The 15,163-nt window shown below is 44.1% G+C and overlaps 1 protein-coding gene across 1 annotated transcript; it reads right to left on the bottom strand.

The window, feature by feature from the left end:
• Window positions 1-543: 543 nt before the first annotated feature.
• LOC125264343 lies at window positions 544-4,330 on the bottom strand. The gene is made up of 2 exons (XM_048183589.1): window positions 4,102-4,330; window positions 544-2,264 (listed from the first exon to the last, which is right to left on the bottom strand). The coding sequence occupies exons 1-2, from the start codon at window positions 4,110-4,112 to the stop codon at window positions 671-673; spliced, it is 1,605 nt and encodes a 534-aa protein (XP_048039546.1). The 5' UTR covers window positions 4,113-4,330; the 3' UTR covers window positions 544-670.
• Between the last annotated feature and the right edge of the window lie 10,833 nt (window positions 4,331-15,163).

Here is a 15,163-nt window from a genome sequence, read left to right as displayed (position 1 = left end):
TCTTGTCAAATTTTTACTTTTTTTTTACAGCAATTTTTATGGCCACGTTCAAACAGCAGTAGAATACGGTAGAGTCAGTCCTGTATTTGAGTCCCTAATATGGTTAAGTTCACATGCAGTACGGTTATTTACAAGGTACAGTTATTTACGGTTATTTTACTTGAGACGCAAGTGCAATGGTTTAAGACTCCAGCTGGCACATTTACATTAATGCTGCTGTCGGTTAATGAAGTTTTGATGGATGAACTTGCGGTTCAGTTGGTCTTTTGTCCTTTCCAAAGTGATAAGACTTTTCAGTTTGATGGACATCTCCATCTTTATTATTATGCTGGTCACTGTTGTTGGTTACCAGTAAGAGAATACTGGCTTGCCTCACATTGCACATTCATACAGACAGTGTTTGAGATGCTACTGTAAGTTGCTGTGTGAACGGGACATTTCTAGACTCACACATGTAAGTAAATGTGGTTCTCAATCCCAAAAACAGACAGTGTGAATGTGGCCTATGTAAAAAGTAATTCATAAAGGCATGACAAAAATGGTCAGGGACATCTTTAATGTAACATTCGTATTACAAAAACAATACAGTTTAAGAGTGTTAGTTGTAATAAAAGTCAACCCATGGTATATACAAATGTTGTAGAACAACATTACTACAGAAATCATCCGCTTATTGATTGTCACCAAGGAAAAGTTTTGCCAGACCAGCTCTCAGATAACTCAGAGCATCTTTATTTGCTTCTTCAGCTACAGCTTTTCTCCTCATTTCCTCCAGCTCTCGGGTCCAGTCTTCTTTCCCAGCCTCCCTCACTCTGGGGATGAAGAAGTCCAGATGCTGAAGAGTGAAGGCCGAGTCTGGCTTTAATGCGATCTGAGACAGATGCTTGATGTTCTGGTAAGCTTCATACAGAAGAATTGACTTTTGGTCCTCAATCTCCTTCAGATCTTTGTCGAGATGTTTCATTAAAACCAAATATGTCTTGGTTTGTTCTTGAGCTTTTTCATATTGCTTTTTTATAGAGTCAAATTCCATCATGAAGCTTGAGGTGCTCATGACATATTTCTTGTTTTCTTTGACGTGTTTGCTGTGATGACACTTCCCTGTACACACAGTGCAGTAGCCTTTTTTCATGACTTCACATTTGCTGGGATCAGAAACCCACCAGCAGTCAAACTCATGGCAGTTTTCCTCACAGACGGTGCAGGTCGTCGCCTTCCTGCTCTTCCATGAAGCACTTTGAATGGGAACCTTCATTTTGACAGTTTTTTTTACGTGAATGTTGAAGTTTTTACACTCCTCAATCTTATCCTTGTTTTGCATTATTGCCTGCTGGATCTGAAGTTTTTCAGCCTTTTTCAGCTCTTTCTCTTGAACTCGCAGCTGTAAGTTGCAAATGGACGCTTCAAATTGAATGCGCTCTATCAGGACATTTGAAGTCAACTCTAAACTTCTTCTGTTCTTTTCATCCAGAGACTGAAGGAAGTCCTTCATGCCATCCATGCTGTCTTCCCAGGCGTCTCTTTGAGCACGAATATGACGTTCTTTAGTGTGACGGGCGTCAGCCTGCCGGTTGTTGAATAAGAAATGAACAGGTTGGCCACTGTGGTCTCGTCTGCAGGGGATTTTAGCTTTTTTAATGGCGCCGAGGACGTTTTTGGGTGGCAGACCATCAGAGTGTGTGATTAAAAACACAATATTTTTCACAATATCTTTTCCAAACAGAGACAGAATTGAACTGATAATGTAATGCTGTCTGTCTGAGAGACGATTCTTAGATGCTTGAGTCACAAAACACACAGCATCAATCTCACGAACTCCATCATTGTTCTGAAACAGCATAGATAAATTCTCAGCAACTTCCAGATCTTTTTCCAATCCTCTAGTGTCTCCGTATCCTGGAGTATCGATGATGGTGAGAGATATAGGATTCTTTACAGGACAGACCTCATACATGGTGATTTCAGATGTTTGTGATTCTGATTGGTCTCTGGCTGCTTCTTCTGTGATTTCATACCATAGTTCATCCTCAAACTTCACCTCTAGTAAGTAGTTGACCATGGTGTTGATGAGAGTCGTCTTGCCAGCGCCGGTCTCTCCCACCAACAGCACAATTTTCTTTAGTTTACTGGTGTCTTTTATCCCATAAGTCCATTTTCTGACTTTTCCATGATCTTCAAGCACTTTTCTCTCTGTATGTAGACGATATCGTTTTGGAGGTCCTCCATGAATAAGAGTTGGTCTGCGTGGTGGAAGTCTTGGTTTCCTATAAGATAAGAAGGTGAATCTTTCTTAACATAATTGCATACAGCAAGAATCTATGACTAGAAATGTCTATTGAAAAGCAGACATTCAAGATTAAAGTCAAGTCAATATTTTTGTATAGTGCATTTTACAATTCACAGTTTCATGATGTTAATGCCTAATTGTCCATATTTAACATTTTAGAACATTGACAATAGTATAGATATCATTGTGATATTATGTGATATAAGCAATCAAGCAGTTGGTTTTGCTCTGTTTTGTGATTTGATAGTAGGCTACCAAATGAATGTAGATATGAAATTATGAAACATGTAAAAGAATACTTCTCAAATCATGCTGCCCTGTCAAGTTTGTATTGTAAGTTGCTTGCAGGGCAGTCAGTGTAGCAAAGGGTTTGAAAAAATGTGTGGCTGAACTTGAAATAACATACTAACATACTATTGTTATTTTTCTCCATGGCTTTATAGTGCAAAATTGAGAGTAGCATGCTAATATTATTCTGAAATCAGCCTGTTCTCGTGGTTTCATAAGCTAAGGTGTGGGTTTGACTCTTGACGTTATTTGCATTTCTAGCGTTATTAGCATTTAATATTTCCAGTTGGTCCTAAAGTGGAATTCTGAGTATGTTTTCCTTGTTTCTACTTTCATTTCAGACTTCACTGCTTATGAGTTTTGATTTATAACTTTTTTTTTATTATTATGGCTTGGTCAAAAATATAGATTTCCTGAATTTTCATCTTTAACCATCTTGACATCAATTCTCAAATCTCAAGATTGACCTTTGTATGCCTATTGAACTTCACTAAACGTTATTTAGCTTCTCCCATCCAATAATCACAAAATATTGTTATTTTCAATAAGAAACTAAATTAGCTTTCAAATTCTGTCAATATCATCACAAAATTCAAACCATAAATGTTGTTTTGGTGCTCTTTAATGTGTCGGGACAGATCGCTGTAGTTTTTTTGTAGTTTCATCTTTGTTTTTACTACTCAGGAAATCAAAATGAATAAACCTAGGGTTGCATAATAAAACCTGCCCAATCATGGCCAAAACTACCCCAACACAGGGGCAACTTACTGAAACTTATCAGCGCTGTGGTAAATGTCAAATCAATGCATTAACTGTGTAACGATTACAATAAAACAACTAAAAAGTTGGAAGTGAACAACATGTCACTTAATGTTATAAAATGGAGCTTTTCTTATACATCTTTGCCCAATATTGTATACTGATTATATATTTACTTAACCTGTTAGTGATGTCTAAATTATTTACTGTTGATTGAATCTGTCATAAAGACATTTTATGAAAACTACCGTTGTGTGCAATTTAAATGTTTGTATACATAAATGTTATACAATGTTATATAAATGTATACAAAAATGATTGTATAGCTAGTTTAAAGCATTATTTGGGAGGGTATTAAGGACCAAACTAATTTTTAGTTGTTAAAACAGCAACATCTTTGTTTTGAACCATAGATGATCACTAGATTATTTTCAGCAGGTGTATTATTAATCACAACCTCAGAATTTGTAGCAGTGACTTGTTTGCTGTTTTTAATCGATTATTCAAGATTATTAGTGGCATAAGAAAGGGCAAAGACCGTTCCATCCATCAGATGGCGCCATAAAACACATTACAGCCAATGAATCCTTCAGTTGATCACGTTTTTTACATACAGGATCTGTATGTAAGTGTTGGGTTGTTATAAAATCAATTCAAATTTTAGTATCACTAGAGAAGATACACAGCATTTTAGCAATTGATCAGCTTCAATTTTATAAAAAAAAAAAAAAAAAATCCTTCTGTAGAAAGCACGAGTTTCATCTCACCTGGAATCCATGGTGCTTGCTGCTAAATGTGTCCACCTGACAGAAGGCCTTCACTGTCACTCTCCAGTCTGCCAATTCAATCCTTTCTTGAAGAATATGACACAGTTTAGCTATTAACCATAAATATAAATGAATATTCCTACACACCAGCCTCTGCATATGAGCGTCTGGCGTAATTGTGTGCAATGACGGAAATACTGGTTTATTAAACAAGTCTAGCTAGCTGAAGTCCCTCCCCAGCCATATGTGTCTCTTAGTATCTGATTATGAATGAAATGCCAGGAACAACATGCTTATGTGTGCATATGCAGAAATGATTTTTCACACTCTAGTCATTTATTCATACAGTTGATGGATGTAAATTATTGACTGTGCATGTTTTGTATCACGCATACAGAAATGTTCCCACATACATATTTGATAAAGTAGCTTTCATATAAGTAATTAGGAATGTGAAAAAATACAGGTTCTTAAAAAATATTTTTATTCTCAGTTTTCAGTAGTTTTCGATATCGAAAGGCTTGTAAACAGAAGTGATAATTTTCTGGCCTTTTCACAAACATGTTTATCAGCAGCAGCATTTGAACAGCAACAGTTTCATTAATGACATCCTTGGGCTTAGTAACATTAGAAAGCTACTTTTTATATTAGTGCATCAAACTAATGTGTTTGTGGGTCAAAGTGACTGAAAAGGAAGCCACATTTATTGTCTTCCTCATTCTATGATCAGAATCCAGATGAGATCAGAGATTTGAGCAGATGTAAAGGTGTTAATCTTGTAGATTATCATGTGTTTAGATTAATGCACAGCTAAAATATTTTAAATGAAAACTATAAATGATTGCTGAATCTTAGTTCTGCCTTAATCTTTGTTATCAGATTTGTTTTTCATGTTTTGATATATGTAAAGCATGAAGATTCTTTAAAACCTGTCTTTGTGTTTCACAGAAAATAATAACAGTAACTGTTATGATCATGTCAGAAGTGTTTAGTTTATTAGTACTTAATTTCTTTATTTGGGAAATTTCCTGCTGCGTTTAGTTTCTGTTTCACAACAGGAATGTCAAAAAGCAGATCAAGGGTAAATGATTTTTTTTCAAAAAGCTCTTGAAACCTTCATATAAAAAAGAAGATTCTTGAGAAACATTTAACATGTAATGTTAAATAAATAAACATTGTTTCATCTGTGACTTTCTGACTCTGTGACATTGAAACAACTAATAAAATGTTGTGTAACAGCTTTCAATGTTTTTTACTAGATGTAACTTAAAAAATGCAACTGAGCGAGTGACATCAAACTAACCTCTGTGAGTTACCGTAAACCCTCTGTGTGCTTATAAGGAAGCAAACTCATCTTTGATAACTAATCTTTGATCTAAAAGAGGTGCACTGTTAAGCCCCATTTAGGGAAAAGGGTGCAACATGAAAGACTCTGGAATGCATTGAATTTTGTAACAGCAATGATGAATTTATTGTCTTAAATTGGGAGTCTAGAATCAGGAGCTGATCAGGCCAAAATAACAAACAAAACATTCTTATTTTGAAACCTCTTTCCTAAACTCTAACCAAACAAACAAACAAACAAAAAACGAAAATACAATATATGAACCTAACTCCCACTTGACCTGAAGCCCCAGATGGCTGAGGAGCCTGAGTACCAGGTCCCTGTGTTTGCATAAGAGATCTTAGGAGTGAGCTTATGAATAGTCATCGAGCCAGTCGTTGAGGTATTTCAGGGCAAGAATAGCCTCTGTGACCTTGGTAAAGATGCAGAGATAAAGGGACAGGTCAAAGGGGAGGACCTTGTACTGATAAGTTCAACCCTTGTTTGAAGGTGAGGTAAAATCCAGACATGGAAGTACGAGTCCTTCACGTCAATTACTGCAAACTAGTCTTGGAAGGGAACGCATGTAAGGATGCATTTCTGCATGTTAAGTGAATCGCTTAAGTCTGATTGTATGAATGAGCCAGCAGGATGGGATGGGAAGCACTAGCCAGGCTCCAAGGCTCCGTGTGAGCGACACCAACCGCGAAGGTGCAGTGAGGAGCGCTGGGGGCTAAACCGGGAAGCATAGTGTCCAAAAGTAGATGCAGTGAGTTTGGTGTGACTCTTATCTAGTTCTGTGGTTCTTATGAGGGACTGGCTAGAGATGCACAAGGAAGCAACATGTCCTTGAATTGAAAACTCCTGGCTTGTGGTGAAAAGAGGGGGGTTTAGGAGTGAGGAAGCAGTGTGTTCACTGCCAACGCACACCTCGTATGACCTGGAGAGTCTTGAGGGTCTTTGAAAATTTTAGATCAAAACTAAAAGAAAACAAAATATTCTCTGCCCAGCCCTCCTCCGGGGGAAGGAGTGGTGCGTTCACTACGTCCTGGGAAAGAGTGGTCTCCTCCATCTCCAGGTCGCCCATCTCAGAACTGCTTTTTGACCATTTGGAGGGTTTAACGGTGGCCTGGGTGTAGGGGCTTAAAGTCACAGCTGAGGAGTTTCTGGCCATGCCAGAGTGCTTCTTTTTGCTGTAGAAGCTGCTGGGGGATGCCTTTGGCGATGAGGATACTGGGGGGCGGCCTGGTGGCAGAGGTGTCATGCTGGGGTCAGGATGTTTGCTTGATTGCCTCAGTCTGCTTCTGGACTGCTGAGAACTGCTTGGCAAAATCCTCAACAGTGTCATTGAAGAGGCCACCTTGCAAGATGGGAGCATCTAGAAAGCACACTCTGTCGACATCTTGCATCTCTGCAAGGTTTAGCCAGTGATGGCGATCCTGGACCACTAAGGTGGACACCGTCTGGACACTGTGACTTTAGTTGTCCAGAAGACCAGGTCAGTTGCTGTGTGCAGCAACCCCAGCTCAGAAATACCTTTGTGCATTATGTTTGTTTTTTTTGCTATGATGGACTTGCAGGATGGCCATTGCATGCAAGGCAGACGTGGCCTGTCCAGCTGCACCAGCAGCCAGAGGTTCCGTCATCTCGCAGGCACTGGATGGGAATTGCAGATGACTCCACCAGGTGCGGTAAATGCACCGCAATTGCACATTCCACTTGTGGAATCCCCACAAACACCCTGAACGCCCCACCGCCAAGGATAGTGAGAAAGGAAGAACTTTTGAAGCAGATTTTTTGAAGCAGACGTCTGCCCTACATACTGCCTAAGCTCTTCATGCACTTCTGGGAAGAAAGGCACTGGGCCGGGACGAGGTGGTCTTCACACCACGATCCGAGCCCAGAAACCAATGATCCAGCCAAGCATGGCTGTCGACTGTGAATCCGATTCACCATGAGCAAACACTCTCACTTATGCAGCTATCAACATCTGATCCTTATCTGGAGCCCGTGATAGGGATCTGCACTGTCATCGGGCAGCTTGACGGCACACAACAAGCTAGAGGAGCGAGAGGTCCAAGGGGATCATGACCCATGACCCATCTTTTCTTGCAAAGACTGAGATACTCCTTCACGATACCCTCATCTATTACCATTCAGCTCCTAATTGTGGGCCGTTTCAAAACCATTTAACTTGAATATTCTGTGATCTTTTCATTTTTATTTTGCCTCTGTCCCAACGTTTTGGAGTTTGTTGTAGCCATCAAAAATGTGTTTATATTTACAAAATACAGTTAAGTTGGCCAGTGAAGATATCAGAAATATTTTCTTTGAACTTTTTGCAATATTAAACAAAATTAACGATTCACAGATTCTTTATTTTATTACATTTTACAAAATGTCCCAACTTTTCTTGACTTGGGGTTGTATTACAACAAAGTTTGTTCAAATCTGACTTAAAATGCATTTTGGTTATGTTGATTGTAGCGAGGGGGGCGTGGTTCAGCGAACGCTGCAGCGGGGGAGAGCGTCCGGAGATGTGTGGTGAATGAGTGGGTTAAAAGTAAATAACGAACACCAGTTTCTGATTACAGTGATTGGCGTGGAGAAAGGATAAAACGGCAGGAGAAGCAGGAGTGTGTGAGAGGGAGAGGGACTGCTGACTGGGAAACACTCGTCTCTGGAGAGATTATTACTGGAGTGGACTTTTTGTTATCGTTTGGAGATTTGTTGTGCTTGTGCACTGTTTGTTTATTTTTGGAGAATAAAAACTCTCAGTCAAAAGTCAAAGCCGACCCTTGTCGTCTTCCTTCCCTACGAACTTTGTTCATTTACTACACTGGTGCCGAAACCCGGGAGGGAGGACGGAAGACACCGCCATGCAGTCGACCTCCGCCCAGCTGTTTGCGGACATCATCTCGTCCCTTGCGGTCTTACATCAGGAACAACACCAAGCCCTGCTGGACCTACGTACTGATCAGGAGCGGCGTTTCCAGGCGATCGTACAGGCCCAGCAGGAAGACCTCGAGAGGTTCCGGAGCTGGATTGACCGGGAGGTTCGTACGGAGACCATCGGACAGAGCGCTGCCCCCACCCACCTGTCGCTGAACAAGATGGGGCCACACGACGACCCAGAAGCCTTCATGGACTTGTTCGAGAAATCAGCTGAGGCTTCTGGGTGGCCCCGAGACCAGTGGCTGGTGCGCCTCATCCCCTTTCTATCCGGAGAGGCGCAGGTGGCGGCGCAGCAGCTCCCCGTACAGAACCTCCTGGTGTTCGACGATCTCAAATGCGCCATCCTCCAGCGAGTAGGCCGGACTCCGGAGCAACACCGTCAGCGGTTCCGCTCCCTGGATCTGGGGAAGTCCGGTTGACCATTTGTGATGGCCCACCAGCACCGGGACTCCTGCCGCAGATGGCTACTGGCTGAGGGAGGCGACGTGGAGGATGTCATCGATAAGGTGGTACTGGAGCAGTTCATCACTCGGCTCCCGAGGAGAACAGCCGAGTGGGTCCAGTGCCACTGTCCCACGTCGCTGGACTCAGCCATCCAACTAGCGGAGGATCACATGGTGGCGTGCCCAGGGGTCGGCGAACCCCTTCCATCTGTCTCTCTCTCTCCTTCTTTTCCCCCTCCCTCTCTCTCTAGACCTGTCCCTCTCCCCAGGTCTCGTCCGCCCGGACCACCTCGTGTCGGATCTGAACAGGGTCAGTTCTCTGGACCAAGAGTCCCACCCAGGGGGGCGGGACTGACTGCTGCCGGGCTGGACCCCACTCCGGCTTCTCCCCTTTCTCCACGTCAACCGTTTAACCCCCTCTCTGCCACGAGAGCGGCGGGCAGGTCTGGGCCGGCCTGTTGGCGTTGCGGGGACCCGGAGCATTTTGTGGAAAAGTGTCCAGTGATGGAGGTTGGGACAATGATCCGGGTCCCGGACGACCTGCAGGCAGCCCACGGTCAGGCTGGCTGGTACCAAATATCTGTGAGTATCAAGGGGGGTACCTATCAGGCTTTGGTGGATTCTGGATGTAACCAAACCTCAATTCATCAAAGCCTGATTTCAGCCGGGGCATTGGATACAAGCCGCATGGTTAAGGTGCGGTGTGTGCACGGAGATGTGGTGGAATATCCTTTAATGCCAGTCGTTATTCAATTTAGGGGACAAAAACATAGAGTTGAGGTGGCACTTAATCCGCACCTCCAGCATCCGATAATTTTGTGAACTAATTGGCCTGCGTTCACAAAATTATTGGGCTGTTTATGTTTGTATGCCTCTTGGGGAAAATCCTCCGGATGAGGACGCGCGTGTACAGGTGCGAGAGGCTGATCAGGGACCAATGATTACAGCTTCAGGGAAACAGAGCGAAATCGGAAGATTTATTCTTTCGGAGCGCAATGATTTTCCCCTGGAGCAGTCTCAGGATGAAACGCTCAAACATGCTTTTGAAAAGGTCTCTGTCATGGATGGTCAGCCTCTCCAGCCTGGGCGCACGCTCACTTATCCGTATTTGCGATTATAAAAGATAGGTTGTATTGAGTGACCCAAGACACTCAGACAAAAGAAGATACAACCCAGTTATTAGTTCCAAGGAGCCGCAGGGAAATGCTTTTCCATGCGGCTCATTCTAATCCAATGGCTGGTCATTTAGGACAAACAGCGACACTAAATCGCCTCATGACCTGATTTTTTTGGCCGGGCATTCACGAGAATGTGTGCAGGTGGTGCGCGTCTTGTCGTGAGTGTTAGATGGTGAATCCACCGGCCACCCCAAAAGCGTCTTTGCGCCCCCTTCCTTTAATGCAGGTCCTCTTCGAACTAATTGGTATGGATCTCATCGGGCCATTAGAGCGATCATCGAGAGGGCATCGTTTTGCATTAGTCATTGTATATTATGCAACGCGATATCCTGAAGCAGTGGCTCTCCGCAACATTTCCGCTAAGAGTGTTGCGGATGCACTGTTTAGTTTAATCTCCTGAGTGGGGATTCCGAAAGAAATCCTCACTGATCAAGGCACGGCGTTTATGTCACGTATGTTATGCGAACTTTATGAGTTATTGGGCATTAAATCGATTCGCACCAGTGTCTTTCACCCACAAACGGACGGGCTGGTCGAACGGTTTAATCGCATGCTTAAATCAATGATTCGTAAATTCGTTCAGGAAGACGCCAAAAATTGGGATAAATGGTTAGAACCCCTGTTGTTCGCTGTGCGAGAAGTCCCGCAAGCCTCCACGGGGTTTTCCCCCTTCGAGCTTCTCTTTGGTCGCCAGCCCCGTGGGGTACTGGACGTCCTGAGAGAGACTTGGGAGGACGGACCATCTCAATCAAAAAATGAAATTCAGTATGTGCTGGACTTGAGAACTAAACTCCACACTTTGGGACAGCTATCCATGGAGAATTTGTTACAAGCCCAGGACAGACAAAGCCGGCTGTATGACAGGGGAACTAATCTGCGCAAATTTGCACTGGGAGATAAAGTGCTTGTATTGCTCCCCACTTCAAGCTCTAAATTACTTGCAAAGTGGCAAGGACCGTTTGAGGTCACACGGCAGATTGGTGAGCTCGATTATGAAGTAATACGATCTGATAGGAGGGGAACACGTCAAATTTACAACCTCAACCTCCTTAAAAAAAGGAATGAGGCAGAATCAGTGATGCTGGCGACGGTGATTAGCGAAGAGGATGATCTCGGGCCAGAGGCGAATATAAAAAAAAACAATCCCTCGCGCTGGCCCCAGGTGGAGATCACCTCTCGCCCTCACAGCTCACTGATTTGAGTTGCAAGCAGAGTTTGCTGATGTGTTTTCTCCCCTACCGGGTCGTACAGACCTCATTCAGCACCACATCGAGACCGAGCTGGGCGTGGTGGTTCGCAGCCGGCCATATAGATTGCCTGAGCACAAGAAAAAAGTAGTTCAGGAAGAATTAGGGGCAATGCTTGAAATGGGAGTAATAGAAGAATCCAGCAGTAACTGGGCGAGCCCGATAGTTTTGGTTCCCAAAACGGACGGCTCAGTGCGGTTCTGCGTGGATTACCGCAAAGTGAATGCTGTGTCAAAATTCGACGCGTATCCAATGCCACGGGTGGACGAATTGCTTGACCGGCCTGGTACGGCTCGCTTTTATTCGACATTGGACTTAACGAAGGGATATTGGCAGATCCCCTTGTCGCCTTTATCCAAAGAAAAGACAGCTTTCACAACGCCGTTTGGATTACACCAATTTGTTACTCTTCCGTTCGGGCTGTTCGGGGCACCGGCCACCTTTCAGCTTCTCATGGATAAAATTTCTGCTGCTTATCTGGATGATATTATTATCTTCAGTAATGATTGGCAGCGGCATATGCAGCATTTGAGGGCCGTCCTGAGATCGCTGAGGGGGGCCGGGCTCATGGCCAACCCGAAGAAGTGTGCAATTGGGCGCGTGGAAGTAAGGTATCTGGGTTTCTGCGACCTGTCCGTGTCCCAAGACCAAAAAGGAGGTTAGACAGTTCCTTGGGCTGGCGGGATATTATAGAAGGTTTGTACCTAATTATTCGGACCTCACCAGCCTTTTGACTGATCTGACTAAAAAGGAGGCACCAGATACGGTCCAGTGGATGGAGCCGTGCCAGCAGGCCTTTACCCAGGTGAAGGCTGCTCTATGTGGCGGGCCATTGCTTTACTCTCCTGACTTTTCTCTCCCTTTTGTGTTGCAGACTAACGCATTGGACAGGGGGCTGGGTGCTGTCCTGTCCCAGGAGATAGAGGGGGAGGAACGGCCGGTGCTGTACATTAGCCGTAAGCTCTCTAAGAGAGAGGCTAAGTACAGCACCGTGGAGAAAGAGTGTTTAGCCATCAGGTGGGCCGTCCTCACCCTCCGCTATTATCTTCTGGGACGGGAATTCACCCTCTGTTCGGACCACGCTCCCCTGCAGTGGCTCCACCACATGAAGGATACCAACGCGCGGATCACTCGTTGGTATCTAGCTTTACAGCCTTTTAAATTCAAGGTGATCCACAGGCCGGGTGTTCAGATGGCTGATGGGGAATAAAAACTCTCAGTCAGCAGTCAAAGCCGACCCTTGTCGTCTTCCTTCCCTACGAACTTTGTTCATTTACTACAATGATATCCTCTTTTTTATGACATTAAAGTTATATGCATGTTTTTAGAGAAACACGCTGAAAGACCCCGTGGCCTAAAAATGAGAGTTTTGTAGCTTTGAGGGAAATTATGCAAATGTATGAAAAGGTTCTTTTCATTTTTAGAACATAATCAGATTTAAAATGAACATTTCTTTCAAATCAAATGTTCAAATCTGTTCTTTTCAAGCTGTTACAGTGAGCATGTTAATGAATAATTTTTAATCAAATTGTTATTTAAGGTTACACTTTGTTTCGATAATCCACTTTAGACATTCTACTAATTATAAGTAACTTTGCAACTACATGTTTACTAGCCCTTGCTAATTTGCAACAACATGTCAACTAACTTTTATTAGACTTCAATGTTAGGGTTAGGGTAAGTAGAATAAGTTGGTTTAGGGTAAGTAGAATGTAGTTGCAAAGTTACTTATTGTCAGAATGTCTAAAGTGGAATGTCCGCACACATCCATCACTACTGGGCAATGTCTTCCGAACTTTGCCTATTGGCCACTGAGCTCTAGGGAGTTGTGGATCTACGATCAATACAACAGAGTCTACTTCCAGGTTTTCTGAAGCTTTTCGCCACTTCTGCCGGGTCTGGAGAGTAGGCAAGTAGTTTCTTGTGAACTGTATCCAGAATTGGTCCACCATGTTCTGACAGTGACGCCACATCCGCCGCCCCATATTTCCTGGAGCATACACCACCTGAGGGAGCGATGCATCCCGCCGCCCCATAAGGAGAAGATTTGGAGTGATCGGATCAATGTCGGCGACGTCTGTTGAAACATATCCCAGCGGTTTTGAGTTGAGGATCCCCTCTACCTCTACTAGGATGGTGGTCAGGACATCCTCTGTGACTGCTTGGGTTCCAACAGCTACCTGAAGAGCATTCTTTATGGAACGGACCTCACGCTCCCATATTCCGCCAAAGTGTGGAGCACTGGGTGGATTAAACTTGAAGCAAATTTGGTATTCTGAAAGCTGAGTTTTGAGCTCTGGCTCCATGGTGGAGAAAGCTTCTCGTAATTCTCTGTCAGCTCCGTGGAAGTTGGTGCCACAATCAGAACAGATTTTGTGTGGTTTACCTCTTCTGGCAATGAACCGGCGGAGTGCAAGAAGGAAGGCATCTACATCCATTGAATTAAGGAGCTCAATGTGAACTGCCCTGGTTGTGAGACATTTAAGGATCAGGCCCCAGCGTTTCTCATTCCGTCTTCCTATTTTGACCAGGTATGGTCCAAAGCAGTCAACGCCTGTTGAGTAGAAAGGTGGACAGAGCAGTCGGAGGCGTTCTGGTGGCAAATCTGCCATTTGGGGGATCTTTGGCTGCGCTCTCCAGCGCTGACAGGACAAACAATGAAGTTGATGGTGCTTTATGGCCTGGCGTCCTCTGAGAATCCAGTACTGTCTCTGTATCTCAGCATAGACTCTCTCTGATCCTGGGTGTAACAGACGCTCATCAAATTCTTTGATAAGGAGCTTCGTTACTGCGTGTCTTGGGTCCAGCACAATAGGGTGGATTTGTTCTGGGTCTGAGTTTACCAGCCTCCTTAAACGGCCTCCAACTCTGATCAGGTTGGTCAGTGGATCCCATTCTGGAGCAAGACTGACTAATCGGCTGTGGGCAGGAACTGGTTTCTGTGCCTTGAGAGCAGCAACTTCTTCGGGAAAGCTCTGGAGTTGGCATGCTCTTAGCAGAACAGCTTCAGCTTCTCTACTGGTCACAGATTCACTGTTTGCAGAGTTTGATGTGGCCGCACCTTGACAGGTTTGTTGAGTCGCCTCCACAAGTTCACTCCATGTGCTGAAACGGGTGGCGTCAGGAAGGTTCAAAGCAGTTTCAACCATCATTAGGCAGTAGCAGGATAGGCGTTTTAATTCGGATGCTACCTCTGACTGTATAACTTCAGGTTTCTTTGGCCAGTGCTCTGGGTTCTGTTTCAAGAATGGAGGCCCTCGACTCCATCGGCTGGGCTTGGCCAGACTTTGGAGGGTTTTACCTCTCGTTATGTCATCAGCTGGGTTATCTTGCGAATTTACATACCTCCAAGATCTGTGGTCTGTTAATTCTTGTATCTCTGAGACTCGTGTTCCAACAAACACCTTATATCGACAGGAGTCTGATTGAATCCACTCTAGCACAGTCATGGAGTCTGTCCACAGAACTGTCTGATCGATGGAGAGAGTCATCTCATCCCTCACTAGTTTGGCTAGCTGAGCACCAGCTAAGGCAGCGCAAAGCTCCAGACGAGGCATAGACTGTTGCCTCTTAGGGGCGACCCTCGATCTGGCCATTACGAAGGAAACGTGAATGTCACTTATGGTTTGAACTGCCAAATATGCCACTGCCCCATATGCTCTTTCAGAGGCATCACAGAACACATGGAGGGAATTGTGCTGTTCTGCTACAGTTGCAGAGGATGGTAAGTAACAGCAAGGGATGGATACTGCACTGAGATGTTTAAGTTCGTTTTCCCAATTGAACCAGGCAGCCTGAAGGTTTGGTGGTAGATCTGGGTCATCCCAGTCTCTCTTTTTGGCCCACAACTGTTGGATGATCACCTTCGCTCTGGTGGTGAATAGTAGTATGAATCCCAGTGGATCATATTGGGAT

This window comes from Megalobrama amblycephala, linkage group LG3 (genome assembly GCF_018812025.1).
Source record: "Megalobrama amblycephala isolate DHTTF-2021 linkage group LG3, ASM1881202v1, whole genome shotgun sequence".
Lineage (NCBI taxonomy): Eukaryota > Metazoa > Chordata > Actinopteri > Cypriniformes > Xenocyprididae > Megalobrama > Megalobrama amblycephala.
The sequence above is the reverse complement of the archived record's forward strand: the minus strand, read 5'-3'. Positions and strand labels throughout refer to the sequence as shown.